Source organism: Suncus etruscus, chromosome 7 (assembly GCF_024139225.1).
Source record: "Suncus etruscus isolate mSunEtr1 chromosome 7, mSunEtr1.pri.cur, whole genome shotgun sequence".
NCBI lineage: Eukaryota > Metazoa > Chordata > Mammalia > Eulipotyphla > Soricidae > Suncus > Suncus etruscus.
The window spans coordinates 121908922-121936760 of record NC_064854.1 but is presented as its reverse complement, the minus strand read 5'-3'; the positions used below and the strand labels follow the sequence as shown (position 1 = coordinate 121936760).

At 44.8% G+C, this 27839-nt stretch overlaps 1 protein-coding gene across 1 annotated transcript; it reads left to right on the top strand.

The window, feature by feature from the left end:
- Nucleotides 1–27524, top strand: SLC25A20 (solute carrier family 25 member 20). Its single transcript, XM_049777408.1, has 9 exons — nt 1–273; nt 2759–2851; nt 10599–10726; nt 15510–15600; nt 24175–24292; nt 25413–25485; nt 26000–26109; nt 26601–26725; nt 27167–27524. The coding sequence occupies exons 1-9, from the start codon at nt 169–171 to the stop codon at nt 27227–27229; spliced, it is 906 nt and encodes a 301-aa protein (XP_049633365.1). The 5' UTR covers nt 1–168; the 3' UTR covers nt 27230–27524.
- Nucleotides 27525–27839: the final 315 nt, after the last annotated feature.

The window sequence follows — 27839 nt, the reverse complement described above, 5'->3', positions numbered from 1 at the left end:
CCTTGAGGGGCGGGGCCAAACCAGGAAGCAGCCTCGGAGGCGGAAGTGCAGGCCCGTCTCCCGACCTGCGCGCTCCGGGCCTGGCCCCGCCCGCCCAGATGTGGGTGAAAGGTCGGCCGTGGGCCCGGGAGGGACTTGACCGGCCCGCAGCGCTCTGCAGCACCCGCCATGGCCGACCAGGCGAAGCCCATCAGCCCGCTCAAGAACCTGCTGGCCGGGGGCTTCGGGGGCATGTGCCTGGTGTTCGTGGGGCACCCCCTGGACACGGTCAAGGTGCGTGGAGGTTGGGGCTCGTGCTGCTGAGGGAGGCCCAGGAGGGGCGAGGAATCAGAGATCTGGGGGGGACACCACCAACTAGCTAGTGGGGGTCGAGGGATTTGGGGGTTTCAGGGATCACCCTGGGAATCTTCCTTTTGGGGTTTGCCGTTTGCACTGCAGACGGTCTAGGCTGCCAAGCAAAGGTTTGCATTTTCAAGTTCTCTGTCCAGCAGCTTCTCTCCCCCTCTGACCTTTCAGCTACTTCTTTGGGGATGAAAAAGAAAGTGTCTCACCCCCCCTCCCCAAACCCTGATTTCTTCTGAACCCCACTCTGTTATCAAGATTAAAAAAAAAAGTCCATTTAAGTCAGCTTTAGAAAGAAAGCTAAAAGACTGGGCTTTTAGTATGCTTGGTCATTCCAAGAGACTTATTTCTATTGAGAAATTCTCCTTGGGCCTGAGAGTGCTCCCACCTTTTCTGGCCATGGGAACTTGACCTTCTTCAGTACGTTAGTTAGATCAAGTTAGCCCAAGTGGTCGCCCCTAAAAAACAATGGTGATGTCTGACTGAGCTTCTTCCTGGGAAAGCAAGGATTGACTTTGTCCAGGATCCTTTTAATTTATCCTCCACATCCCAGAAGGTGGACCAAAGAGGGAAAAAAGGACACTTATTCTCAAGCTTGTTCCCAGGTCCTTGCATTAGACTCATCTTCTCCCCCAGTGATATTTTCAGCAAGGTCAGAATCTATGCCTTGGGCTTTAGCATTCAAAGTTTCATCCTAGTTGTCTCACCTTGTCTGTGAGGAACAGACATCTAGGACAGACAGGATAGACAGATCAGAGTTAGAGGGGAGAGCATTGGGAAGTCTAAGGAAGGGGGCTTGTTAGAAGGTCAGATGGTATTTCCTTCGTGGAAAAATTGCTTTGGCAGCGCTTTCTCTTGACACATTTGAATAGCAAGGTATATGCTGTCTTTCATCTAGAAAAGAATCTGAAAGCATTCTATTGCAAGACCGGGATTAAGCAGCCAATCTGGTCCGGTTGGGGCACAGTGAAACATGATTAGAAGCTTATTTAATTGGCTGTAAATCCAGTGTGTCATTGCTTTTCAGGCAGCAGTGGCTCACATTAGCAGTCTCTGGTAAGGGAAAAGTATGTATCTTCCTATTCTCAGTCCATGTTAGCAAAGAGCCTGTGAGCTTTAGATGTTTAGAGAGTTCTTTAAGGGAAGATGAAATTCTTTTTTGTTTGTCTTACCTTTATTTTTGCCTCACTTGGTTATGTTATATGGTTATACTCAGGAATAACTCCTGGCAGGCTCAGGGGACCATATGGGATGCCAGGGATCAAACCCGGTCAGTTGCATGCAAGTCAAGTATCCCATCTGTTGTGCTATCATTCTGGTCCTGAAGATATAATTATTTTGTTTGTTTGTTTGTTTGGTTTGTTTTTGGGCCACACCCGTTTGACGCTCAGGGGTTACTCCTGGCTATGTGCTCAGAAATCGCCCCTGGCTTGGGGGGACCATATGGGACGCCGGGGGATTGAACCGCGGTCCTTCCTTGGCTAGCGCTTGCAAGGCAGACACCTTACCTCCAGCGCCACCTTCCCGGCCCCAAGATATAATTCTTTTTTTTTTTTTTTTTTGGTTTTTGGGCCACACCCGGTGACGCTCAGGGGTTACTCCTGGCTATGCGCTCAGAAGTCGCTCCTGGCTTGGGGGACCATATGGGACGCCGGGGGATCGAACCGCGGTCCGTCTCCTAGGCTAGCGCAGGTAAGGCTTACCTTACCTCCAGCGCCACCGCCCGGCCCCCAAGATATAATTCTTAATAACTACCTTATATAAAGTTTGTTCCACCTTTTTCCCCCTTAGATGTCACTCTCAGGTAGGGCCTGATGACTTCTAAACTATAGTGTAAAGGATTTCAATAGTTCAGAAGATTAAAGAAAAGTAGGGTGAAATTTAAATCTCCAAAATAACTTTGTTGACTGTCTAACTACCCCACAGACTGCTATAAATGGGAGTGAGGACTAGAGGTTTATATCAGCCAGATCTAGTTTTAGATCACTTAAACTTACCAACCCATTTTCCTTGCCTATAAACGGAGAATACCCCATCTAGAGTCTTTGTAAGAATCATTAGATATGAAAGAAATGGTGAAAGTAAGTGAATGAGGAAATCAAAAGGACGGTCATTCTTTCTGACAGCATGCAACTAATGACTTACGTGTATATAGTTTGAGTAAATGGGAGAAAAGAGAAATTTGAATCCAGAAAATTAAGTGAAAGCAGAAGCATGTGCAAACTTCTGTTCTGTGTTCAGAGTTTGCCATTTGAGCCATTGCTTTTGATGGGCTTCTGATTCTGGGAGACCATTGTATTTAGTTAACTTTGCAGTGCCAGGAATGAAACCCAGAGCCTCACATATGCAAGGCAAGTGTGCATTGCTGATCTACATCCCAACTCCAAGATGACTGTATTTTCTCTTTTGCTTTCAGGTACGGCTGCAGACACAGCCCCCATGTTCACCTGGACAGGTTCCCATGTATTCTGGGACAATCGACTGTTTCCAGAAGACTCTTGTTAGAGAGGTATGTATCTTGATACTTGACTTTCCTCTTGCTCCACAGAACACACTTACAGGGTTGACTTGTTACTTCCCTGAAGGGCATGGGGAGAATATGTGAACGTGTGTACGTGTACGTGTACATGTGTGTGTGTGTGTGTGTGTTGTGGCTCTGCTGGAGGTCTTGTCCAAGCTGTGGTTTTCTCTATGCCATCCTATGCCTCCTATTGTCATCTTAGCTAGAGTCTTTGATAGTCTGAGGGAAGGAGAAAGGTAGGGAGGGAGGGAGGGAGGGAGGGAAGGAAAGAAGGAGGGAAGAAGAAAGGTGAAAACGAAAGAAGGAATGGAGGGAGAGAGTGGGTGGAGTGATAGTGCAACAGGTAAGGTGTTTACCTTGTTTGCAACCAACCATAGTTCCCTGGCATCCCCGTATGATCCCCCAAGCCTGCCAGGTGTGATTCCTGAGCATAGAGCCAGGAGTAACCTCTGAGCACCACTGGGTGTGGCCCCAAAACAACAAACAACAAACAAGAAAAAACTGGCTTGAAGAGCAACCCTAGGTCTAAGTCTTTATGAAATACACAGAAACTTCAGAGACAGGTATCATTCAAGTAAAAAAAGAATACTGGTAGGTGAGGGGCTGGAGAGATAGCATGGAGGTAAGGCATTTGCCTTTCATGCAGGAGGTCATCAGTTCGAATCCCGGAGTCCCATATGGTCCCCTGTGCCTGCCAGGAACAATTTCTGAGCCTGGAGCCAGGAATAACCCCTGAGCACACTGCTGGGTGTGACCCAAAAACCACAAAAAAAAAAAAAAGAATACCGGTAGGTGAACTCAGCCTTGTGCAGAAGCTGTTTCCAGGACTTCTGCAGTACCAAAATATGAGAAGTAGTTTTTTGTCTTGTTATGTTTTGTTTTAGGGCCATACCCAGTGACACTCAGGGGTTACTCTTGGCTCTGCACTCAGAAATTGCTCCTGGCAGGCTCAGGGGACCTATGAGATGCAGGGGATCAAACTCAGGTCCGTCCTGCGTCAGCATCGTCTAACGCAAACACCCTACCGCTTGTGTTATCATTCCAGCCCCTGGAAAGAAGTTTTTAAGATGGAGACTGCCTATCACACTTGCTTAGGACAATGCTGCCTTTGGTTTGAGAAAGATCTATTTCTGGACCCAGGCAGCATTGCATCCATAGTCCCGGATGTTGAGCTGTAGGCTGGTTGATCAAGAAATTGCTGGGACAGATCCTGCCTTTGCTGTAGGCTGGTTGATCAAGAAATTGCTGGGATAGATCCTGCCTTTCCTACATACCCTTTGGGTGAAAAGTGAAACTTGTGTTTTCTCAAGTGTACGTCTCTCTGTTGTTCCTCTTTCTCAGATGAACTTGAATATTTCTGTATTTGTTTCTAAAGAATATTATTCCTTGTTTTGGATTAAAGTGATACCAAAGTGATACAAATACTCAGTCTGTTACAGAAAGGCTTGTATCAAGTAATAGAATCTCTTCCTCCCTATTTGTCTAAGGCAATGCTTCTCAATTATTTTTTGTCATGCCCCCCTAGAAAAAAGAAAACATTTTCGTGCCCCCCGCGTGACTGTAAATAGTATCTTTATTAAAAAAAACTTTAACCTGCAAAACAAAAATATATAAAATAATTTGAGCTGATTTTTTAATCAGGTGATGTCTGGATTAATGGCTACAATGAGCACGTTTTGCAGTGCATAGCTTTCGAAGCTGGGTTTGAAGCAGGACACAGCAACTCTCAGCTCTAGAGACATACAGAGACAGAAACACGGGGCTTAGCTTGTTCTGACAGTGTTTGCCGAGGTCAAACGCGCACCCCTTTATGGAGCTTCGCTCCTCCCCTAAGGGTTGCACCCCACTATTTGAGAAGCACTAAGGTAACTTTCTTTAATTTATTTAACTGTTTCTTTTTATCTTTTTTTTTTCTTTCATTTGTCCACTACCCTGATTTAATCCGGGGCTACTCTAGGCTCTGTACTCAGGGATTATTCCTGGTAGAGTTTGGGGACCATGTGACATATTGGCTGTTTAACCCCCATCCGCTGTGTGCAAGGCAAGTAGTCTCTCCAATCAACCACTTCTTAGGCTATTTAACTGAGCTTTATAAAATACATTTGATGTTTGAAGGTTTTTTGTTTGTTTGTTCATTTGTTTTGGGGGCCACACCAGGCAGTTTTCAGGGGTTACTTCTGGCTCTGTACTCTGTACTCCCCCTTGGAAGACTTGGGGGTTCATATGGTATGCTGGGGATTGAACACAGGTTGGCTGTGTGCAAAACAAACACCCTTCCTACCACTGTACTATTGCTTCAACTCTATATGGTTTACTTATTTGTTTTTGGTTTTTGAGCCACACCCAGCAGTACTCAGGTTTTACACCTGTCCCTGCATTCAGAAATCACACCTGCCAGGCTCGGGGGACCATATGGGATGCCGGGACTCAAACCTGGTTAGCTGCGTGCCAGGCAAATGCCCTACCCACTGTACTATCACTCAGGCCCCCATTGATTGTTTTTTGTTTTGTTTTGTCCTTGTGTTAATTCCAGGAGAACGATGCGCCGTTCAAAGACGCCAAGACCACAGTCTCATGCAAAAGCAGGGGGTTTATTTTCTTACAAGCATATGCAGGGGCTGTGCTAGAATCCAGCATAAGCCAGAAACTGCCAGTCCCGAGCCATGAGCTTACTAGCTGTATATAGTATTTTAAACAAAAGAAAGGTACAGTAGATTGATTTGCTTCAGGAAGTACAAGACATCTGGCATTTGCTCAATCACATTTTTGCAAGGTGCAGGTGCAAGCTTACAGGGTTAACATGACCAGGTTAGAACCATGTCAGAACAGAAAGAAAGTTGAACTGTAACTGGGTCTACAAGTTCCCACAATTGTGAAGGGAGGTAGGTGATCAGGGCAGTCAGGGAACTCAGGGGAAATTTTTCCTTTACACTTGGAGGATTGAAACCAGGGCCTCATATGTGTGAGGCATGCAGTCACTCATGGAACCACATTCTAGGCCTATGGTAGATAATGTTTTAAAAGCTAAGATACCCATTTGAGGCAAATAATTTCTGGTTTTTGTTTTGTATTGGGTCCACACCTGACAATGCTAGGGTTCACTTCTGGCTCTGCACTCCTGGTAAAGGGAACTTAATGGATAGAACCCAGGTTGGCCATGTACAAATGCCCTACCTGCTGTGCTATCATCTGGCTCCTACCCATAAATTTTTATCAAATTGTATCTACATTATTTAATCCGGTTTATTATTTTAATTATCATAACTTGATATGCATTTTTTCTGTTAACTAAGACATTAACAGACAATGATGTTTATTTATTTATTTATTTATTTTTTGGTTTTTGGGCCACACCCAGTAACGCTCAGGGGTTATTCCTGGCTACGTGCTCAGAAGTTGCTCCTGGCTTGGGGGACCATATGGGACACCGGGGGATCGAACCGCGGTCCATCCAAGGCTAGCGCAGGCAAGGCAGGCACCTTACCTTTAGCGCCACCGCCCGGCCCCTATGCAATTTATTTTTGTTTTGTATTTCTTTGTTATTTTTTTAGGGGGGTTATGTCTAGCAGTGTTCAGGAGTCACTCCATTTCTGTCCAGTCGGTGCTGGGAACTGAATCTGGGGCTCCATTTTTTGTTTGTTTTGGGGCCACACCCAGCAGTGCTCCTGGTTGTGCTTTGGGGAGCTCATATGCTGTGCTGGAATCAAATCGGGTTGGTTACTTGCAGGGCAACTACCTTGCACTCTCTAGCTCTCATTTCATTATTGAGAGAATCATGAGTCAGAGGGAGAGAGTACAATGGATAAAACATTTGCCTTGCATGTGGTTGACCCAGGTTCATTCCTTGGCACCACATATGGCCCACTAAAGTCATTATATGGTAGTCATAAAATGTATGGAATTCTCGTAATTAAAAATAAATTCTTGGGGCCGGGCGGTGGCGCTGGAGGTAAGGTGCCTGCCTTACCTGCGCTAGCCTAGGAGACGGACCGCGGTTCCATCCCCCGGCGTCCCATATGGTCCCCCAAGCCAGGAGCGACTTCTGAGCGCATAGCCAGGAGTAACCCCTGAGCGTTACCGGGTGTGGCCCAAAAACAAAAAAAAACAAAACAAAAAAAAAAATTCTTGGGGCCGGAGAGGTAGCATGGAGGTAAGGTGTTTGCCTTGCATGCAGAAGGACGGTGGTTCGAATCCCAGCATCCCATATGGTTCCCCCCCATCCTGCCAGGAGCGATTTCTGAGCACAGAGCCAAGATTAACCCCTGAGCGCTGCCAGGTGAGACCCAAAAACCAATAAATAAATAAATTCTTATTTATGAAATTCTCATAATTCTTGTTGGGGACATTTTTTTTAGCTTTTTGGGGCTCTATCCAGTGGTGTTCAGGGGTTACTCAGAGTTCTATAGTCAGAAATTACTTCTGGCATGCTTGAGGACCATCTGAGATGCCGGGAATTAATTAAACTTGGGTTTGGCACCTGCTAGGCAAGCACCATACCCACTGTACTATTGCGTCATATGTGAAGGGGGACCCTTTTTTTGGTAGTCTTTTGGTCAAACTCAACAATGCTTAAGAATTACTCCTGGTGGTGCCTGTCAGGGGGCCATATGAGATGTCAGGGATTCAACCTGGATTGGTTGTGTGCAAGGCAAACACCCTATCCTTTGTATTGCTCTGGCCTGGGAGAAACTTTGTTTTGTTTTGTTTTGTTTTTGGACTACACCTAGTGGAATTCAGGGGTTGCTCTTGACTCTGTGCTCAGAAATTACTCCTGGCAGGTTCAGGGGAACATATGGGATACTGTGGATTGAACCCAGGTTGGCTCCATGCAAGGTAAACACCCTACTTGCTGTGCTATTGCTCCAGTCTCAGAAGTTTTTCTAAGTTAGGAATTACAGCCAGATCTTGGAGTCCTTGGACCAGTCCCAGAGTTGCTGGGAGCTAATTAGGGGTACACCTGGAAGTACTTTGGGGGATTAACTTGTACTGGGGATTAAATACTGAGACTTAAACGTACAAGACTTGTCCTCTATCATTTGAGCTCCTAATCTGGGTCATTTTAATTTCATTCTATGGGAAATTTTTTTTTTTCTTTTGTGATTTTTTGGGTCACACCCGGCAGTGCTCAGGGGTTACTCCTGGTTCCATGCTCAGAAATTGCTCCTGGCAGGCACGGGGGACCATATGGGACGCCGGGATTTGAACCGATGACCTTCTGCATGAAAGGCAAACGCCCTACCTCCATGCTATCTCTCTGGCTCCTCTATGGGAAATTTTAATAGTGCAAGCATTTTGGAAAACAGTATAAAGTTTCTTCAGGAAACTAAAAATAGAGCTACTATATGATCCAAAATTTTACTTTTCTGTAGTTAAGAATATGAAAATACAGACACAAAAATTATGTCCACTCCAGTGGCTGTTTTGTTTTGTTTTTACTTGACACCCAGCTATTCTTAGGGCTTATTCCTGGCTCTGTGCTGAAGAGACCGTGTGGGTTATTTGGGATTGAACCCGAGTTTCCTGTATACAAAGCCAGTACCCTTCCTGCTTGTTAAATTGTTTTTCTGGCTCCATTACCTTAATGTTCCTGGCAATGTTAGTTATTTATAGTAGCTAGAATATAAGAATCATACAGTATTTATACAGTGAAATACTTTTTTTTTTTTTAATTTTGTTTTATTTTTAGCCACACCCAGTGATGTTCAGTGGTTACTTCTGGCTCTACATTCAGAAATTACTCCTGGCAGACTCAGGGAACATATAGGATGTTGAAATCAAAACCAGGTTGGCCACATGCAAGGCAAATGTCCTACTCGCTATACTATAGTTCTGGCTCCCTGTGAAATACTGTTAACCTAGTTAGAAAGATTACATTTTGGACCAGGGATATGTCTCAAGGATAGATCACTTGCTTTTATGCCCTGGATTTGATCCCAGGTCAAAAAATCAAAAGGTACTAAAAATAAAACAAAACAAAATGTTTCACAGAATGATCAGAATGGAATTAAGCAAAACAATAAATCAGAAGTAAAAAAGACACATTAGATTATTGTACCCATATGATAATGGGGACATGGAATTATGGAATTGATAAAAACTAATGACAGTGGGAATTAATGACATAATTTAAGGTTATCTAAGGGGAAGAGGGTGATAGGAGTAGAAAGGTGAAGATGGTTTAAGAAAAGGTGCTGGGGTTGGGGGTCAGAGAGATAGCATGGAGGTAGGGCTTTTGCCTTGCATGCAGAAGGACAATGGTTTGAATCCTGGCATACCATATGGTCCCCCGAGCCTGCCAGGAGTGATTTCTGAGCGCAGAGCCAGGAGTAACCCCTGAGTGCTGCCGGGTGTGACCCAAAAACTTAAAAAAACAAAACAAAACAGAAAAGGGCTGGGTTGGTCAGAGAATACTGTGGGTAAAGCACCTACCTTAGCATACAGCCAATCCAGGTTTGATCCCTGACATCCCTTATGTCTCATGAGGCACTGCCAGGAGTGATTCTTGAGTGCAGAGCCAGTAGTAACCCTTGAATTACATTGGGTATGGGCCCAAAACAAAACAAATTCTCCTGAAAAACAAACAGCCCAAAACTTGGTGATTTTTATTTGTTTTTTTTTTTGTTTGTTTTTTTGTTTTTTGTTGTTGTTGTTGTTGTTTTGGGCCACACCCTGCGGTGCTCAGGGGTTATTCCTGGCTGTCTGCTCAGAAATAGCTCCTGGCAGGCACGGGGGACCATATGGGACACCGGGATTCGCACCAACCACCTTTGGTCCTGGATTGGCTGCTTGCAAGGCAAACGCCGCTGTGCTATCTCTCCGGGCCCTGATTTTTATTTGTTTAATAAGTATAAACTCTGGAATGCAGGGTGTACGTGTGAGAGCCCGGGGTATGATCTTCAGCATTGTCTCACCAAACATTGCAGGGAGTAACTCTGGAGCCCTGATACTGGAATAGTCCCTAAGCCACCATCAGTTGTGGCCCCCAAATAAAATGAAATAAATTCATCTCACTGTTTCAGCACTTTCTAAATATCTCATAGCATTTAGTTCTACAGCTCTGAGTATTTCATTAGCATACATTCTGGATAGATACTTTCTTTGCTGAATGGTTAGATTGCAGACTACATTTTGGAATGAAGTTCTTTTCAGTTTGCAGTATTAAAGTGGACAACTATTTCTTTTTTTTTTTGGTTTTTGGGCCACACCCGGCGGTGCTCAGGGGTCACTCCTGGCTGTCTGCTCAGAAATAGCTCCTGGCAGGCACGGGGGACCATATGGGACACCGGGATTCGAACCAACCACCTTTGGTCCTGGATCGGCTGCTTGCAAGGCAAACGCCGCTGTGCTATCTCTCCGGGCCCAAAGTGGACAGCTATTTCTTTTTTTCCTTTTTTAATTCTTTTTCTGGTCACTCCCGGTGGTGTTCAGGCGTTATTCCTGTCTCTGCACTCAGAAATTGCTTCTGGCAGGCTCAGGAGACCATATGGGATGCCGGGGATCAACTCTGGGTCCACCCCGGGTCAACCATGTGCAAGGCAAACACACTACCGCTGTGCTATTGCTCCAGTCCCCTGGACAGCTGTTTCTGATAAATGTGGGACTTTTTCCTTTCAGAGCTTTCTTGGCTTGAAGGAGAGGTAATCAAGGATGTCCCCAGGTAGAGGAGCTACCGCTTTCTGTTATGTGATAGTGATGGTTGTGGTATAAGCATTTTGTGCTCTGTGATTCCTTGCAGGGCATCACAGGACTCTATCGGGGCATGGCGGCGCCCATCATTGGGGTCACTCCCATGTTCGCTGTGTGCTTCTTTGGGTTTGGTTTGGGGAAGAAACTGCAACAAAAATCTCCAGAAGATGTACTCAGGTAAGTGCTTTTAGGTCTGTTCCATTTTTCTTCTAGACTTGTGAAATGCTTATAATAAATGAACTTAGGGGTTGGCCTGGCCATCCCTAGTACCATCTGATTCCTACTACCAGGAGACCCTCCATGCCTGGAATGGCTGTAGACCCCAAGATCTGTTTGGTATAGTCCTTTGGGTTTTTTTTTTTTTTTTTTTTTTTTTTTAGTTTTTGACCATACCCAGTGACACTCTGGGGTTACTCCTGGCTAAGCATTCTAAAATCACTCCTGGCTAGGGGGACCATAAGGGACACTGGGAATCAAACCCAGGTCCATCCTGGGCAGCCGCGTTGGAGGCAAATACCCTACCCTGTGCTATTGCTTAAATTGCTGAGACCTGGGGTCAGAGTGATAGCACAGTGATAGGCATTTGCTTTGCATGTGCCAGCTGGGACCCCAGTTCAATTTTTGGCATCCCAAATGGTCTCCCAAGCCTGCCAGGAGCAACTTCTGAGCACAGAGCCAGGAGTAAAATTATAAAAAATTCTGAGACCTAACAGCTTGGTTTTCAGTGATATGATTAATAAAAGGGGAAGTTTCAACTTTTATTTTACTTCAGTCTTATAACATGATTATAATTATTTCAAATATTGGTTTATCTTTTTTGTTTATTTGTTTTTGGTTTTTGGGCTACACCCAGTGATGCTCAGGGGTTACTCCTGGCTATGTGCTCAGAAATCACTCCTGGCTTGGGGACACAAGGGGATCAAGACCTCTTATGCCACTGCTCCAGCCCCATATTGGTTTATCTTTTTTTTTTATTGGTTTATCTTTTTGTGAAAAAAATTGATATATGTTAGTATACTTTTAAGAAGTTAGATTTGTTATTTTATTTTGGGGAGGCCACACTTGACTCAAGGGTTACTTCTGGTTCTGTGCTCAGAAATCATTCCTGAGGAGCTCAGGAGACCATATAGGTTACCAGGGATTAAACCTGAATTGGCTGTGTGCAAAGGCAAGACAAATGCCCTATCAGCTATATAGTTGCTCTAGCAACTATATATATATATATATATATATATATATAGTTCTATATATATATAGATTTATATATATATATAGTTCTATATATATATATATATAGATCTCTCTCTCTATATATATAGAGATCTATATATATATAGATTTGGGCATGGCAAGGCATACAAGTCAGTTTTCATTGGATTCAGGAGAATTCTGAGTGGAAACATAATGCTCTCAGTCTAAACTGAGATAATTCCTGGGCGTGACTACAAGCAATAGGGACACACAGAAGCAAGCAGGCTTGGGGCCCAGAGTTCAAGGGAGGAAACTCAAGGTTGCCATGTAGTGGTTTTCAGCCTTGTCTCAGGCTCCAATAGGCTTAGGTTAAGGGAAAGTGGAATTCTTGTGACCTGGATATACCCAATTTCTATTAATCACCAGTTGTATCTCCAAATGTGGGTGTGTGAAGGCTTCTTTTTGAATCTGCTTTTGACTCTTGGTATACCAAAGGCCGTGAACATGTCCTTTCTGAGACACTGGCTTTATTGCTCATCAGTTGCTTCAGCTTAATCAAGGCCATGCAAAGTCCTCAGTGGGGTCCTTCCTGATAGCATGGGTTGAGTTTCTTGAGAGCCACATCACTTTTCAGAGAAACACTTATTAAAGATAAAGATACTAGGGGCCCGGAGAGATAGCACAGCGGTGTTTGCCTTGCAAGCAGCCGATCCAGGACCAAAGGTGGTTGGTTCGAGTCCCGGTGTCCCATATGGTCCCCCATGCCTGCCAGGAGCTATTTCTGAGCAGACAGCCAGGAGTGACCCCTGAGCACTGCCAGGTGTGGCCCAAAAACCAAAATAAATAAATAAATAAATAAATAAATAAATAAATAAATAAATAAATAAATAAATAAATAAAGATAAAGATACTCAGGGCCCCATCCCCTTAATCCTTCTATTTGACACCTGTTCTCCAAGTTTGGAGTTGTTTTAGGACTGGCTTGAAGATCCAGGTTTCAGAGGCTTAAGAGCAGAAAAAGCTTGAAGCTCAGTCATACAAGTGAAGCTTTTTAAATTTATGCTTTTAGGCCACACCTAGTGGTGCTCAGGGCTTATTCCTGATTCTTTGCTCAGGGTCACTGAGCTACTGAACTACCTAAGTAGTCACTGAACTACCTAAGTAGTTCCCAGGACTGAATCTCGGTAAACTGTATGCAAGCAAGAGCCCTACTCTCTGTACTGTTGTGTATGTAAATATTTTAGGGTGGTTACAGTCAACCTTTTCAGGGACTGACTTGCAACACTGTACTATCTTTTTAGCTCCAGAAATTAAGGGATTTTTGTTTGCTTGTTTGGGGGCCACACTGGGGATTCTCAGGGATAACTTCTAGATCTACACTCAGAAATTACTCCTATTGGTGTTTAGGGGACCATATGTGATGTTGGGGGGGGTCAAACACAGGTTAGCTGCATGCAAGGAAGTTCATTACTTGCTGTACTATCTTTTCACATACACACCCACAAATGAAGTTTTAAGAAATATTTGGTGAATTAGTGGGATTCTTTTAAAATGAGAGTTGTAGCTTTGTCTTCCATTGTCTCTAGTCCATGCAAGTATTAAGCTCAGAAGAGAGAGAGATTCCAGAGGTGGCAGAGATAGCTGAAGGCCATAATAGCTAGAGCCCAGATTCAACTAATTATTCGTAGTGATTCATTTATGGTGCTAGAGTGAGGATCTCTGGTAAATGGGGCAAATCATTATGTACAGATGATTACATGACCTATTATGTCTGTCCAGAAACCATCCTGAGCCTTTTTTGGCACCTCACAACATTTCTTGCAATGCTTTTGAATGCCCTTCATTGAAGCCATTTTCCCAACCTTGGAACTTACATCCCCTGAGTTAAATTTTTTTGTCTTGAGGCTGGAGCAATGGTGCAGCAGTACAGCATTTGCCTTGCACGCGCTGACCTAGGTCGGACCTGGGTTCGATCCCCTGGCATCCCATATGGTCCCCCAAGCCAGGAGCGATTTCTGAATGCATAGCCAGAGTAACCCCTGAGCATCATCAGGTGTGGCCCAAAAATCCAAAATAAAAAAGTTTTTTTTTTTTGGGGGGGGCCGGAGAGATAGCATGGAGGTAAGGCGTTTGCCTTTCATGCAGGTGGTCATCGGTTCGAATCCCGGCGTCCCATATGGTCCCCCGTGCCTGCCAGAAGCAATTTCTGAGCCTAGAGCCAGGAATAACCCCTGAGCACTGCCGGGTGTGACCCCCAAAAAAAAAAAAAATTTTTTTTTGTCCTACTTGAGTTTTGAGTTAAAATATTTGCGGGTAATTGGTGATCAAAAGAGGTGAGACTGAAGGTCTGGGGCAATAGTACAATGGGTAAGTTGCTGCCTTGCATGTGGCTAACCCAGATTCGATTCTAGCATCCCATATGGCTCCCCTCATACCCTGCCAGGAGTGATTCCTGAGCTTAGAGCCAGGAGTAATCCAAGAGCAATGCTGGATATGGCCTAAAACAATAAAAAATAAGAGGTGTGACTGGAAGTGAATTCAGCTAAAATTCAGATCCTTGTTTTGAAGATTTTCCCCTCTATAACTCTGTTTGGTTTTTTGGTTTTTTTTTTTTGGTTTTTTTGGTTTTTTTTTTTTGGTTTTTGGGTCACACCAGGCGATGCTCAGGGGTTACTCCTGGCTGTCTGCTCAGAAATAGCTCCTGGCAGGCACGGGGGACCATATGGGACACTGGGATTCGAACCAACCACCTTTGGTCCTGGATTGGCTGCTTGCAAGGCAAACGCCGCTGTGCTATCTCTCCAGGCCCTCCCCTCTATAACTCTGAATTTTGCCCATGGGAAGTCAAGACTCAGAGTATCCTGCACTCAGCCAATTTGCATGCCAGCCCAGGGAGCAAACCATCTCACTATAAAGCCTTTTCACTGGGTGAGGTCATCTAAGTGTACAGGTGGACTTTGTGATCAAGCTCTTCTTACTTTTTTTGGTACTGGGAAATTTGACATCTAAATACATCGAGGCCTTTTGTGTAAAAATTTTTGTGTAAAAAATGAGTTATTTGTTTGGCTATTATTGAGCCAAACAAGTAAGTACTTCTGTTTTACTTTTTCTTTTTTTTAACTTTTACTTTTTTTTTTTTTTTTACTTTTTCTTTTTTTGGGGGTGGCTACAGGGGTTTTGGATTACAGTGGCTCAAACCATTTATGGTGCACAGGAGCGCCACCATAGTTGGTGCCAAAAATGAACCTAGGCCGGGAAGGTGGCGCTAGAGATAAGGTGTCTGCCTTGTAAGCGCTACCAAGGAACGGACCGCGGTTCGATCCCCCGGTGTCCCATATGGTTCCCCCAAGCCAGGGGCGATTTCTGAGCACATAGCCAGGAGTAACCCCTGAGCGTCAAACGGGTGTGGCCCAAAAACCAAAAAAAAAAAAAAAGAAAAGAAAAATGAACCTAGGCCTTCTGCAAAAAAAAAAAAAAAGCATACACTCATGCTTTTTTTTGAACTATCTTTCCAGCCCCCAAGTACTTATTTGTTCATGCAAACCTATTCTCCTTGCTGGTATTACCCTGGTGATTAGTCATAGGGACTTGCCTCTGCTTTTTGTTTTCCATTTTTCCTCTCTATTATTTTGGCAGACAATTCTGTTGGTGCTTGGGGTGTGTGGATTACTCAGGGAGCTATGTAGAGCTGGAGAGGGTACTCAGGGTCTTGAATACTGGGCAAGTGATCCAACACTAATGTGGGTTTTTCTTTTTTCCCCCAATACAGCTATCCCCAGCTGTTTGCAGCTGGAATGTTATCTGGAGTTTTTACCACAGGAATCATGACTCCTGGAGAACGAATTAAGTGCTTATTACAGGTAAGGGTGTTAACTGGGGTGGGGTTGGCGCGGGGGTGGGGGGGGGGGGGGTGGGGGGGGAGGGCTACATCTATTTACCATTCAGTACTTCTCATCAGTATACAAATTTCTATGGCTGTTTTGTCCTTCAGTCCTTTAGAAAGGCTTCATTCAGGTCAGGTGTGCAAAAGCAGAGTCAAAGTTCTCAGGAATATGGAAGCAATCATAGTAGAATCAAGAAGCAGGACAATATAACAAACCAACCAAAATGTCACACCTGTAATGTGACATTACAGGCTTATCTTCCCTTATTAGCAGCTATTTCCTGGAACTGAGAGAGGTGAGTCATGTTTCAGCAGAGATGAAAGGAAAGCTATTTCTTTTTCTATTTTATTTTTTTTCTTTTTTTTTTTTTGGTTTTTGGGCCACACCCAGTAACACTCAGGGGTTTACTCCTGGCTAATCTCTCAGAAGTTGCTCCTAGCTTGGGGGACCATTTGGGACGCCAGGGGATTGAACCACAGTTCGTCCAAGGCTAGCGTAGGCAAGGCAGGCACCTTACCTCTAGTGCCACCGCCCGGCCCCTCTTTTTCTATTTTCTGTTTTGTTTTGTTTTGTTTTTTTGGTTTTTTGGTTTCTGGGTCACACCAGGCATTGCTTAGGGGTTACTCCTGGCTCTATGCTCAGAAATCACTCCTGGCAGGCCTGGGGGACCATATGGGATACCAGGATTCTAACCGATGACCTTCTGCATGAAAGGCAAAGGCCTTACCTCCATGCTATCTCTCTGGCCCCTCTTTTTCTTTTTTTTTTTTTTTTTTTTTGGTTTTTGGGCCACACCTGGCGTTGCTCAGGGGTTACGCCTGACTGTCTGCTCAGAAATAGCTCCTGGCATGCACGGGGGACCATATGGGACACCGGGATTCGAACCAACCACCTTTGGTCCTGGATCGGCTGCTTGCAAGGCAAACGCCGCTGTGCTATCTCTCCGGGCCCCTCTTTTTCTATTTTCTAAATTTTTAAAAATGTTTTAATTTTTTGGGGCCAGAGCTATAGCACAGTGGTAAGGCGTTTGCGCTTGCATACAGCCAATACAGGGACAGACCCCGGTTCGAATCCCAACATCCCATATGGTCCCCTGAGCCTGCCAGGAGTGACCTCTGAGTGTAGAGCCATTAGTAACCCCTGAGCGTTGACAGGTGTGACCCTAAAACAAAAACCAAAAATTAAAAAAAAAAATTTTTAATTTTTGAGTCAGACCTTGGTGATCCAGAGCTGTAATTATCATGGCTCTGGTGGTGTCAGGGGACCATATGCTATGTAAGCTGCTTTTTTTTTTCTTTTCTTCTCCTTTTTTAATTTTTTTTTAATTTATTTTATTTTTTGGTTTTTGGGGTCACACCCTTCCTTTTTTCTTTTTTTCTTTCTTTCCTCTCTTTCTCTCTCCTTCCTTCCTTCCTTCCTTCCTTCCTTCCTTCCTTCCTTCCTTCTTTCTTTCTTTCTTTCTTTCTTTCCTTCTTTCTTTCTTTCTTTCTTTCTTTCTTTCTTTCTTTCTTTCTCTCTCTTTCTCTCCTTTCTTTCTTTCCTCTTTTTCTTTCCTCTCTTTCTTTCCCTCCCTCCCTCCCTCCCCACCCTCCCTCCCTCCCTCCCTCCCCTTCTTTCTTTCTTTCTTTCTTTCTTTCTTTCTTTCTTTCTTTCTTTCTTTCTTTCTTTCTTTCTTTCCTTTCTTTCTTTCTTTCTTTCTTTCCTTCCTTTTCTTTTCTTTTCTCTTTTTTGAAAGGCTTCCCACATATGCTCAGAAGGCCTTGGGGATCACTCTGTATTATGCTTGGTTTGATTATGTGAACCTAAAGTTTCATACTTGAATCTGGCAATGCTGCACTGTTTGGACTCAGTGGCCACAGTCACACTCCGAATGACCTGTGTGGCCATGCAGTGCTAGGGAGGGTCTTGTGCATACAAAGGGCTTCAGCTCTTTGAGCTCTGTTGCTAGCCTCTGGCTACTTCTATTTTTTTTTTTTTCTTTTCTTTTTTTTTTTTTTCTTGGCTTTTGGGCCACCACCAGCGGTGTTCAGTGATTACTCCTGGCTCTGCACTCAGAAATCACTCTTGGTGGGGCCAGAGAGATAGCATGGAGGTAAGGCATTTGCCTTGCATGCAGAAGGATGATGATTCGAATCCCAGCATCGCACATGGTCCCTTGAGCCTGCCGGGAGTGATTCCTGAGCGTAAAGCCAGGAGGAACCCCTGAGTGCTGCTGGGTGTGACCCCCCTCCAAAAAAAAAGAAAAAAGAAATTACTCTTGGCAGCCTCAGGGACCATATGGGATGCAGAGATGGAACACTGGTCGGCCTCCTGCAAGGCAAATGCCCTTCTTTTTACCTGCTGTGCTTATTGTTCGCCACCAATTGCCCAAAAGTTCATTGCACTTTAGTGCAGAGCCCTTAGAGGCAAATAGTGGCACTTTGTCCTCAGTACCACCAGGTGTAGCTCAAAAATGGAGGGAAAAAAATGTCATTATCCTGAGGCCGGCCGCTAGTACAACAGGTAGGGCATTTACCTTGCATGCTGACCTGGGTTCGCTATCCAGCATCAATTATGGTTCAAGAAGCCTGTGAGGCGTAACCGTTGAGTGCTGTTGAATGTGGCTAAAAATACAAACAAACAAAAATTAGTACCCTTAGAGTTATCTGGCTTATTCTCACACTGAGGGTAGTTACCTGCCTTACCACGCAGGGCTATTTTTGTTTGTTTGTTTGTTTGGTTTTGGTTTTTGGGCCACACCCATTTGACGCTCAGGGGTTACTCCTGGCTATGTGCTCAGAAATCGCCCCTGGCTTGGGGGGGACCATATGGGAGCCAGGAATTGAACTGGTTCCGTCCTACTCTAGTGCTTACAAGGCAAGCACCCTTTACCTCTAGCACCACCTTCCCCGGCCCCATCAGGGGCTATTTTTAAAATATGAATAGAACTTATATAAACATAATATGTACATTAATTATTGGGGACACACCCAGTGGTGCTTGAGGATTATTCCTGGCTCTGCACTAAGGTATAACTTTTTTTTTTTTTGGTTTTTGGGCCCACAACCCCGGGTAACGCTCAGGGGTTACTCCTGGCTATGTGCTCAGAAGTTTGCTCCTGGCTTGGGGGGACCATATGGGACACCGGGGGATCGAACCGCGGTCCGTCCAAGGCTAGCGCAGGCAAGGTAGGCACCTTACCTTTAGCGCCACCGCCCGGCCCCCTAAGGTATAACTTTTGATGATGATCAGGGGACTCTATAGGTGCTGGGGATCAAGCTCAGGTCAGCCACGTGCAAGGCAAGTGGCCTCTTCCTGTACTAGCTCTCTGGTCACAATTAATACTTTATAATTCTCCTTAACTAAAGTAACAGCACATAACTTTTGCTAGAAATATTTTTGTTTATTTTGGGCACACATGCAGTGCTCAGGGGCTTAACTCTTGGCTCTGTGCTCAGAAATTGCTCCATGCAGGATCGGGGGACCATATGGATGCCGGGGATTGAATCTAGGTCTGGACCAGGTCGTCGTCCTGCGTGCAAGGCAAATGCCCTACTGCTGTGGTATCATTCCAGCCCCTGCTAGAAATTTTTTTTTTTTTTTATTTTTTTTTGGTTTTTGGGCCACACCCCGGTAACGCTCAGGGGTTACTCCTGGCTATGCGCGCTCAGAAGTTGCTCCTGTCTTGGGGGACCATATGGGACGCCCGGGGGATCGAACCGCGGTCCCGTCAAGGCTAGTGCAGGCAAGGCAGGCACCTTACCTCTAGGCGCCACCCCAGCCCGCGCCCAGAAATTTTTGATAATACAGAGAGTGCACAAAGAAAAAAACTTACCAGACACTTTTCTCTCACTGAGGGTAATGTTTGCTGTCTTATTGCTTTGTGTGAGTTCTTGTGTTTTGGTAACTCTTATATTAAGGAATATTATTAGCTTTTTTGTTTCTTTCTTTAAACTGCAGATGGCAGCACCCAGGAATTAGTATCTACTTTATAATTCAGCCAGTCGGATACTTGGAAAATTTATTTCATGCTGACATTTTCTATGACGATGACTTACTTTGTGATTCTTTTTTTTTTTTATTTTTTCTTCAAGAAGAACAGACTTTATTTTAACATAAAAGTTCTATTTTCTTGTGAGGCAGCAACAAGTGTTCAGATACAGGGAATACATAATACATAGTAACAGTATTTATCACCATTGGAAATGCTATCTTGGGAATTATTTTTCAGAAAAACAAACAAATAAAAGGTTTTAACTGCATTTGAAAAGATTTACAGGACTTCAACAGAGGATCAAACAATACAGACTTTTAAAAAAACATAAATTATATTCTCAACAGGGTTTGTATAAACTTGTGATTCTTTTTTGTTTGATTTTTTGGGGCCATAACCCGGTGACTCTCAGGGGTTACTCCTGGCTATATGCTCAGAAATCATACAGCTTGGGAGAACCATATGGGGATTCGAACTTGCGGGGGATCAAACCATGGTCCGTCCTAGGCTAGCACTGGCAAAACAGACACCTTACCACTCCACGCCACCATTCGGACCCCTGATTTAAAAAAAATTTGGGGGGGGGGGCAGAGAGATAGCATGGGAGGTATAGGCGTTTGCCTTTCAGGCAGAAGGTGGTTGGTTCGAATGTGCCAGGAGGCGATTTCTGAGCGTACAGCCAGGGAGTAACACCTGAGTGCTGCCAGGTGTAACCCAAAAACCAAAAAAAAAAAAAAATTTCCTAATGCCCTACCAAGAGTGATTCTGATCATAGAGCACTTTCTGGGTATGGCCCAAAACAAACAGAAAACAAAAGAGAAGGAACTGTTAGTATGTCTACTCCATGCCCAGTTTTGTTTTGTTTTGGTTTTGGTTTCTGGGTCACATCCGGCAGTTGCTCACGGGGTTCCTCAGGCTCTATGCTCAGAAATCGCCCTTGGCCAGCACAGGGGACCATATGGGATGCTGGGATTCGAACCACCGTTCTTCTGTATGAAAGGCAAGCGCCTTACTTCCATGCTATCTCTCCGCCCCCTTTTTTTATTTGGCAACCAAGTCATTGTGAATTAATTCAAGAACCTCTGGTCAAGTGGGCCATCCTGCTATTCCTCAGACATTCTTTTTTTTTTTGGGGGGGGGGGTCACACCTGGCAGTACTCAGAAGTTACTACTCCTGGCTCTGTGCTCAGAAGTCGCTCCTGACAGGCATGGGGAACCATATGGATGCCGAGATTCGAACTGGAGTCCAAATCTTGGCATCCTCATGATATTCAAACCGGGGTCCATCCTGTGTTGGCCTCATGCAAGATAAATGCCTTACACTATGCCTCTCGTCTCTGGCCCCTCTTCCTCAGACATTCTGGGTCTACAAGCACTATGACCTTTTGAGGGAAATTATATTCTTAGAGGCCTTTACACTTGATTCACATTGCCTTAAGTTTATTGCTATATATATTTGGGTGGGCACCTCCTAGTACTTGGATACTCCACTCCCAATGTTGCTCAGAGGGGGCCAGAGAGATTGCATGGAGATAGGCAATTTGCCTTGGGATGCAGAAGGACGGTAGTTTGAATCCTGGCATCCCATATAGTCCCCTGAGCCTTCAGGAGTGATTTCTGGGCATGGACCCAAGAGTGGCTCCTGAGTGCTACTGGGTGTGACCCAAAAACATAACAACAACAAAAAAACCAATGGTGTGGGGCCGGAGAGATAGCATGGAGGTAAAGCATTTGCCTTGCATGCAGAAGGTCAGAGGTTTGAATCCCGGGCATCACCGTATGGTCCCCTGAGCCTGCCAGGAGCGACTTCTGAGCTTAGGCCAGGGAGGAACCCCTGAGCACGGCCGTGGTGTCACCCAAAAAACAAACAAACAAAAAACCACCAGTGGTGCTCAGACAACCATTCAGACTCTCTAATGTAAGTTATGTGCTCTGGTCCTTTGAGCTAACTCTCCAGCTTCTTATATTTATTTATGTATGTGTATATGTGTATGTATTTATGTTTGGGGCCACACTCATCGGTAACTCAGGGGTTTCCCCTGGCTCTACTCTCAGAAATCACTCCTGGCAGGCTCAGGACGATATGGGATGCCAGAGATTGAACCTGGGTTGGGTCCCAGGTCGGCCGTGTGCAAGGCAAACACCCTCCCATTGTATTATCACTCCAATTCTTTAAACTTATTTGTGTTAGAAATATTGGAAGCTGGGGATGTAGCTTAGTAATAGAGCACAAGCTTTGTGTATATAAAACTCTGGGCAACAAGGCTTGATCCTGAACATCAAACAAACAGAAATTTTGGCATCATTCCCTTTGGAAACTTTCCACCAGAGTAATGACCCTTTATATTCACCTCTTCACCTCTTCCTTTATATTCTTCAGAGATGTTTTAAAGTATAACAATACTACTTCAATGTTTGTATTTATCATATTTATATTTAATACCTTTAGAATATTCCAATAATCTATATGGAAATCCTAGTATTTGATGCACATACAGTTTATTATTCTTTTTTTTCTTTTTTTTTTTTTTTGAAGTAAGGAAGGGAGGGAGGGAGGAATGGAAGGAGGAAGGAAGGAAAGGAGGAAGAAAGAAAGGAAGGGAGGAAAGAAGGAAGGAAAGTAGGGAGGAAGGAAGGAATGAAAGGAGGAAGGGAGGAAGGATTTTATTATTCTTTTGAATGGGATTATTTATTGGGAATCCCAGTATCAGTTGTTACTCTTGACATGGTGCTCAGGGGTCATTCTTCGTGGTGCTCAAGGGAGCATGAGTGCTTGGAATTGAACCTGGGCCTCCTGTGTGCAAAGCATGCTCTCAGACCTTTTGACCTATCTCTAGCCCTGGAGGGGATTCTTTACATTGTTTTTTATTTTTTTTTTTTTTTTGGTTTTTGGGCCACACCCCGGTAACGCTCAGGGGTTACTCCTGGCTATGTGCTCAGAAGTTGCTCCTGGCTTGGGGGACCATATGGGACACCGGGGAGATCGAACCGCGGTCCGTCCAAGGCTTAGCGTAGGCAAGGCAGGTACCTTACCTTTAGCGCCACCCGCCCGGCCCCCAACATTGTTTTTTTTTGGGGGGGGGGGTCACATCAGAGCGAGTGCTCAGGGGTTACTCCTGGCAGACTCAGGGAACCATATGGGATGCCAGGATTCAAACCACCAACCTGCATGCAAGGCAAAGCGCCTTACCTCCATGCTATCACTCTGGCCCCCTCCGTTGTCATTATTACATTGTCATAGTCATTGTGGTCAGCATCATCATCATCATCATTGCTATCTCTCTGGCTACAGACAGGTCTCTCAGACCTCTCTCTCTGTCCTAGGTGGGGATTCTTTTCCTTTTTTTTTTTTTTTTGGCTTTTTTTTGGGGGGGCCACACCGGCGTTGCTCAGGGGTTACTCCTGGCTGTCTGCTCAGAAATAGCTCCTGGCAGGCACGGGGGACATATGGGACACCGGGGAATTCGAACCAACCACCTTTGGTCTTGGATCGGCTGCTGCAAGGCAAACGCTGTGCTATCTCTCCGGGCCCTCTTTACCTTTATTATCACCATCATCATTACTGTTAGTTTTTCAACCCACACCTGGCTCTGCACAAGGAGTACTATTGTTACTCCTGGTTCTGCACTCAGGAATTACTTCTGGTGGTCTTGGAGAATTTTTTGGAGTGCCTGGAATGGAACCACTGGTCATCTGCATGAGAATTAAGAACCTTACCTTTTGTTCTATCTCTCCAGCCCTCCCTACATTATTTTTTTGCTGGTATGTAAGAAAATTACGAGACTTGGGGCTGGAGACAGTGCACCAGTTGAGGGTTGTCTTTCCCATGGTTGACCTGGGTTTGATTCCCCAGCTTGTCATACGGTTCCTCAAGCACTGCCAGCATTGATTTCTTTTTTTTTTTTTTTTTCTCTTTGTGGTTTTTTGGGGTCACTCCACGGCAGTGCTCTGGGGTTTTTCCTGGCCTCCTGTGCTCAGAAATTGCTTCCTGGCATGCACGTGGGGACCATATGGGAACGCCGAGGATTTCGATACCGATGACCTACTGCATGATAAGGTAAATGCCTTACCTCCATGCTATCCTCTCCGGCCCCTGATTTTGAATGTAGACCAGGAGTAAACCCCTGAGCATTGCTTGATGTGGGCCTCAAAATAAACAAACAAAACAAAACAGTAAGCTATAGTAACTTAATACTACTATTTCAACTTTCCTATGGAAACTTGGTAATTGCCTGAATTTATTTCTCCAATTATAATTACTCTTTGATTGATCCCCCTATGTTCTTCATTGTCTTCATTTTTGCTCTATATTTTCTGTGGATCCTGCTTGGACCTGTCTTTTCAGATCTTTCTGGGGTTAACCTTGCCTGCCCCCAGACTATTGCCCCTAGATCCTTGCCTTATTTTATAGCACCTTCCACCAATATCCACATGTTCCATATTTGACATCAAAATCTTTTATTGTCCAATGGCGTAAAACAGCTTTCACACCTATGTTGTGAGCTTCTGTAACCTGTGGATTGTGTTAAATTTACTGTAGCTGTAGTTGATCTGATGACTTCTTGGCTCCCTCTCAGATCCAGGCTTCTTCAGGAGAAACCAAGTACACTGGTACCTTGGACTGTGCCAAGAAGCTGTACCAGGAATCTGGAATTCGAGGCATCTACAAAGGAACTGTGCTCACCCTTATGCGAGGTAACCATTGAGGCCCTACAGCTGAGAAAACTCTGGGGGCACTATGGACACCTCTAAGATAGATATGTATCACAGAGGCTCCTGCCTGAATGATTTTATTTTATTTTGATTTTTGGGGGTTTGGGGCCACATCTGGTGACTCTCCGGGATTATTCCTGGCTATGCACTCAGGGATTACTCCTGGCTGTGTGCTCAGAAATCACTCCTAGATTGGGGGACCATATGGGATGCCAGGGATCAAACCAGGTTTGTCCTGAATCTGCCGCATGCAAGGCAAATGCCCTACCACTGTGCCAATGCTCCAGCCCCATGCCGGAATAATTTTATTAGTTCTGGCACCATATATAAGATCATAGCTCTGATAAGAATGGCACTGTGTTGGGGCTGGAGCAATGGAGTAGGTAGGATTCTTGCCTTGCATGTGGAACATCCAGGTTCAATCTCTGGCACCCTATTTAGTCTCCTGAACCCGCCAGAAATAATTACTGAGTCTAGAACCAGTAGTTAGCCCTGAGCACTGCTAAGAGTGGCTTCCAAAACAAAACAATCAGAAGCTTGGCTTGTGTGTCCTGCCTGCACACAAGGTGTGTTCTGGCCAGAGTGGACACAAATAAGGTGTGGAGCTGACCTTCCGTTCTTCTGTGAGCCTTGCCTCAGGTGTGGACATCATGATAATGGCAGTTGGGTGAGGGGGTGACAAGTGGAAATCATGGTTAGAGGAATCTATGAGAAGAAACAGTGACTGGAGGAAGTTTCTTGGTTCAAGGAGGTGAGTGACAGTTGGAAAGGCAGAGGTAGCTTGGTTGTTGGTCTGAGATGGCTGCTTGAAGGAAGGTTACAAGCCAGCAGGAGTTATAACTGCTTATGTGTGCATGTTTTCTCAGAGGACTTTGAGGTTAAACCAGTGTGTAGTGTGTTTGTTTTCACTCTTTCCAGAGATGCCCCCAGAGGCCTTTGTTCTTTGCAAGATGGTGATTGAGACCAGGAAGTGTTGTGAAGAGCTTCTCAAAGAAGCTTGGAGGATCCAGGGCCAAGCTGGGCTCTTCTAAGTTCAAGAAAGTTTGAGAAATCTCAGCACTTTCTATAATAATTCAGTTCCCTTCTTTCTTTCCACTAACAGATGTTCCAGCCAGCGGGATGTATTTCATGACATATGAGTGGCTGAAAAATATCTTAACTCCAGAGGGAAAGAGGTAAGTGAGAACAGAAGAAACTTTACCCATGAGTAAGTCTGAAGGCATAAATGGAACTTACTGTGGTTCCTTATATACTTTGTTCTTGCTGCTGAGATCCAACTAACATTTTATCTTTTGGGGGAGTTTAGGCCACACCCTGCATCCGTCAGGGGTTACTCCTGGCCCTGTGCTCAGAAATCACTCCAGGCTGGCTCAGGGGACCATATGAGATGCTGGGGATCAAACACAGGTCCATCCTGGGTTGGCTGCATGCAAAGGCAAACACCCTACCACTGACTATTGCTCCAACCTAGTAGCTAACATTTCCTTACTCTGCCTCCTCCAATGAAGCAAGTATTTGAGACAAGTGCTTGACATCTTCTCCAAGGAGTGGTAGCTGCCATGTCACCAGAGTCCTGTCTTTGACTCTTCCCTCCAGTTTCTCACGCTATAACTTGTTTGTCACAGGAGGGAGGTGTGAATGCCTCTCTCACAGCCTGTATTGACTGGAACTGTGGTTGATATTCTGCAGTGTCAGTGATCTCAGTGTGCCTCGAATCCTGGTGGCTGGGGGCATTGCAGGAATCTTCAACTGGGCAGTGGCAATTCCCCCAGATGTGCTCAAGTCCCGCTTCCAGACTGGTGAGTGGAGAGTAAAGGGGTGGATGGCGCTGGGAGGAATAGTGAGGGCTCCCAAGACTGCCTTTGCTGTTAGCTCTCTTTAGACCTTGGTTAGATCTCTTTTAGACCTTTAGACCTCTTTATTCTTCTTAGAAAGTTCCAGACTCCGACCAGCATGCTTCCTCACAGTTATTTATATCCAGGAACTTGATACTACTTTTCATATGGCCTAAATACAAAATAAATGAGCTATAATGTCAAATTTAATCTTCTTCCCATGAGCAGAAGGGCTATTTTATTTTTCATTCCTCTTCTGCATTGTTCAATACCAGAAATCCAGGTATTCATGTCTCTTGGTCTGAAGGTAAACTCTGTTGTCTGTGGATTGGTCCCAAATGACTTGCAAGGTGTCCATTCACAAGTGTTGTACTCCCACATAAAGACGTGGCTTATCTCTGTGTGGGTTGCCATGGTCAGAACCAGAAGCTCTAACTTTTGGGTTTTGTTTGTAGCTCCTCCTGGAAAATACCCGAATGGTTTCAGAGACGTGCTGAGGGAACTAATCCGAGATGAAGGAATTGCATCCTTGTACAAGGGATTCAATGCAGTGATGATCCGAGCCTTCCCAGCCAACGCGGTAAGTGGCTGGTGGGGCTATGTCTTCTTTGGGGGCTGACAGCTGAGTGCAAGGTCCTTACTCACCATTCACCAGCACCTCCCTATCTCTTAGCTGAATGTCTCTGATTACTTTTACCTGGCAATTATAGTATAAGATGATCATTCAACGGACTACAATGCAATCTTTGTAGATGGTGTCTCCAGGTTCAATTCCCAATATCACATGGTCCCCAGGCACTGCTGAGTGTACCATCCCTACCTTCCAATAAAAGAAGTGAGCATGTATTTTCTTCCCTTCTTAGGAACTAGAAAGCACAACTTGAGTTCCTAAGTGGAAATTCAAGGTGGGAATGAAGTTAGGAGGAACTCAAGACATGATGCCATGGTTGCTGCTGGGGTCTCTATGAATACGTAGTTACAGCTTCTACTGACTTATCTCTTCCTCCAAACCTCTCTCCAGGCTTGCTTCCTTGGCTTTGAAGTTGCCATGAAGTTTCTTAACTGGGCTGTCCCCAACTTGTGAGACTGAAGCCTGTGCAAGGGTCCAGACACCTGAAGCTGTGACAGAAGAGGAGCAGCGGACAGGACTAGCGTTGTGGAGGGTGACGGGAGGGTATATAGTAGGATCAGTGCTCTGTGTGTGGAAGTGGTGACACCATTGCCTTAATGACATATTCTCTACCTTGTATAACTTGATGTGCTATTTTGAAACTTGAATTCATGTTCGTCAATTTATGGAACCTCAAAAGGATTTGGAGATGAAGTTAGTAGCTTCTAGATCAGATGGCACCTGTGGCCCGAGGGCTACCAGTTGATCACTGACTACTACATCCAACATACTTCTTGCTGAAAGACGGGATCTCTTTTACTGCAGAGACTATGTACATATTCAGCCATCTGGACAGGAATTAGAATCTTCTTCGATCCCTAGCACGGAACTCTCATCAGATTTCCAGGGTACCATACATGGGGATGTGGACTGGAAACCCATATCTGTCGATGCAGATGGAACATACATTATCCAGTGACGGTTACAAATCAGGTTAAAAAAATTTTGTAACACATGCAAGTAATCAGAATTAAACTTGAGGAGCCTAGTTTCCCAAGAGTAGGCGAAGAGCTAACCCTCCTAC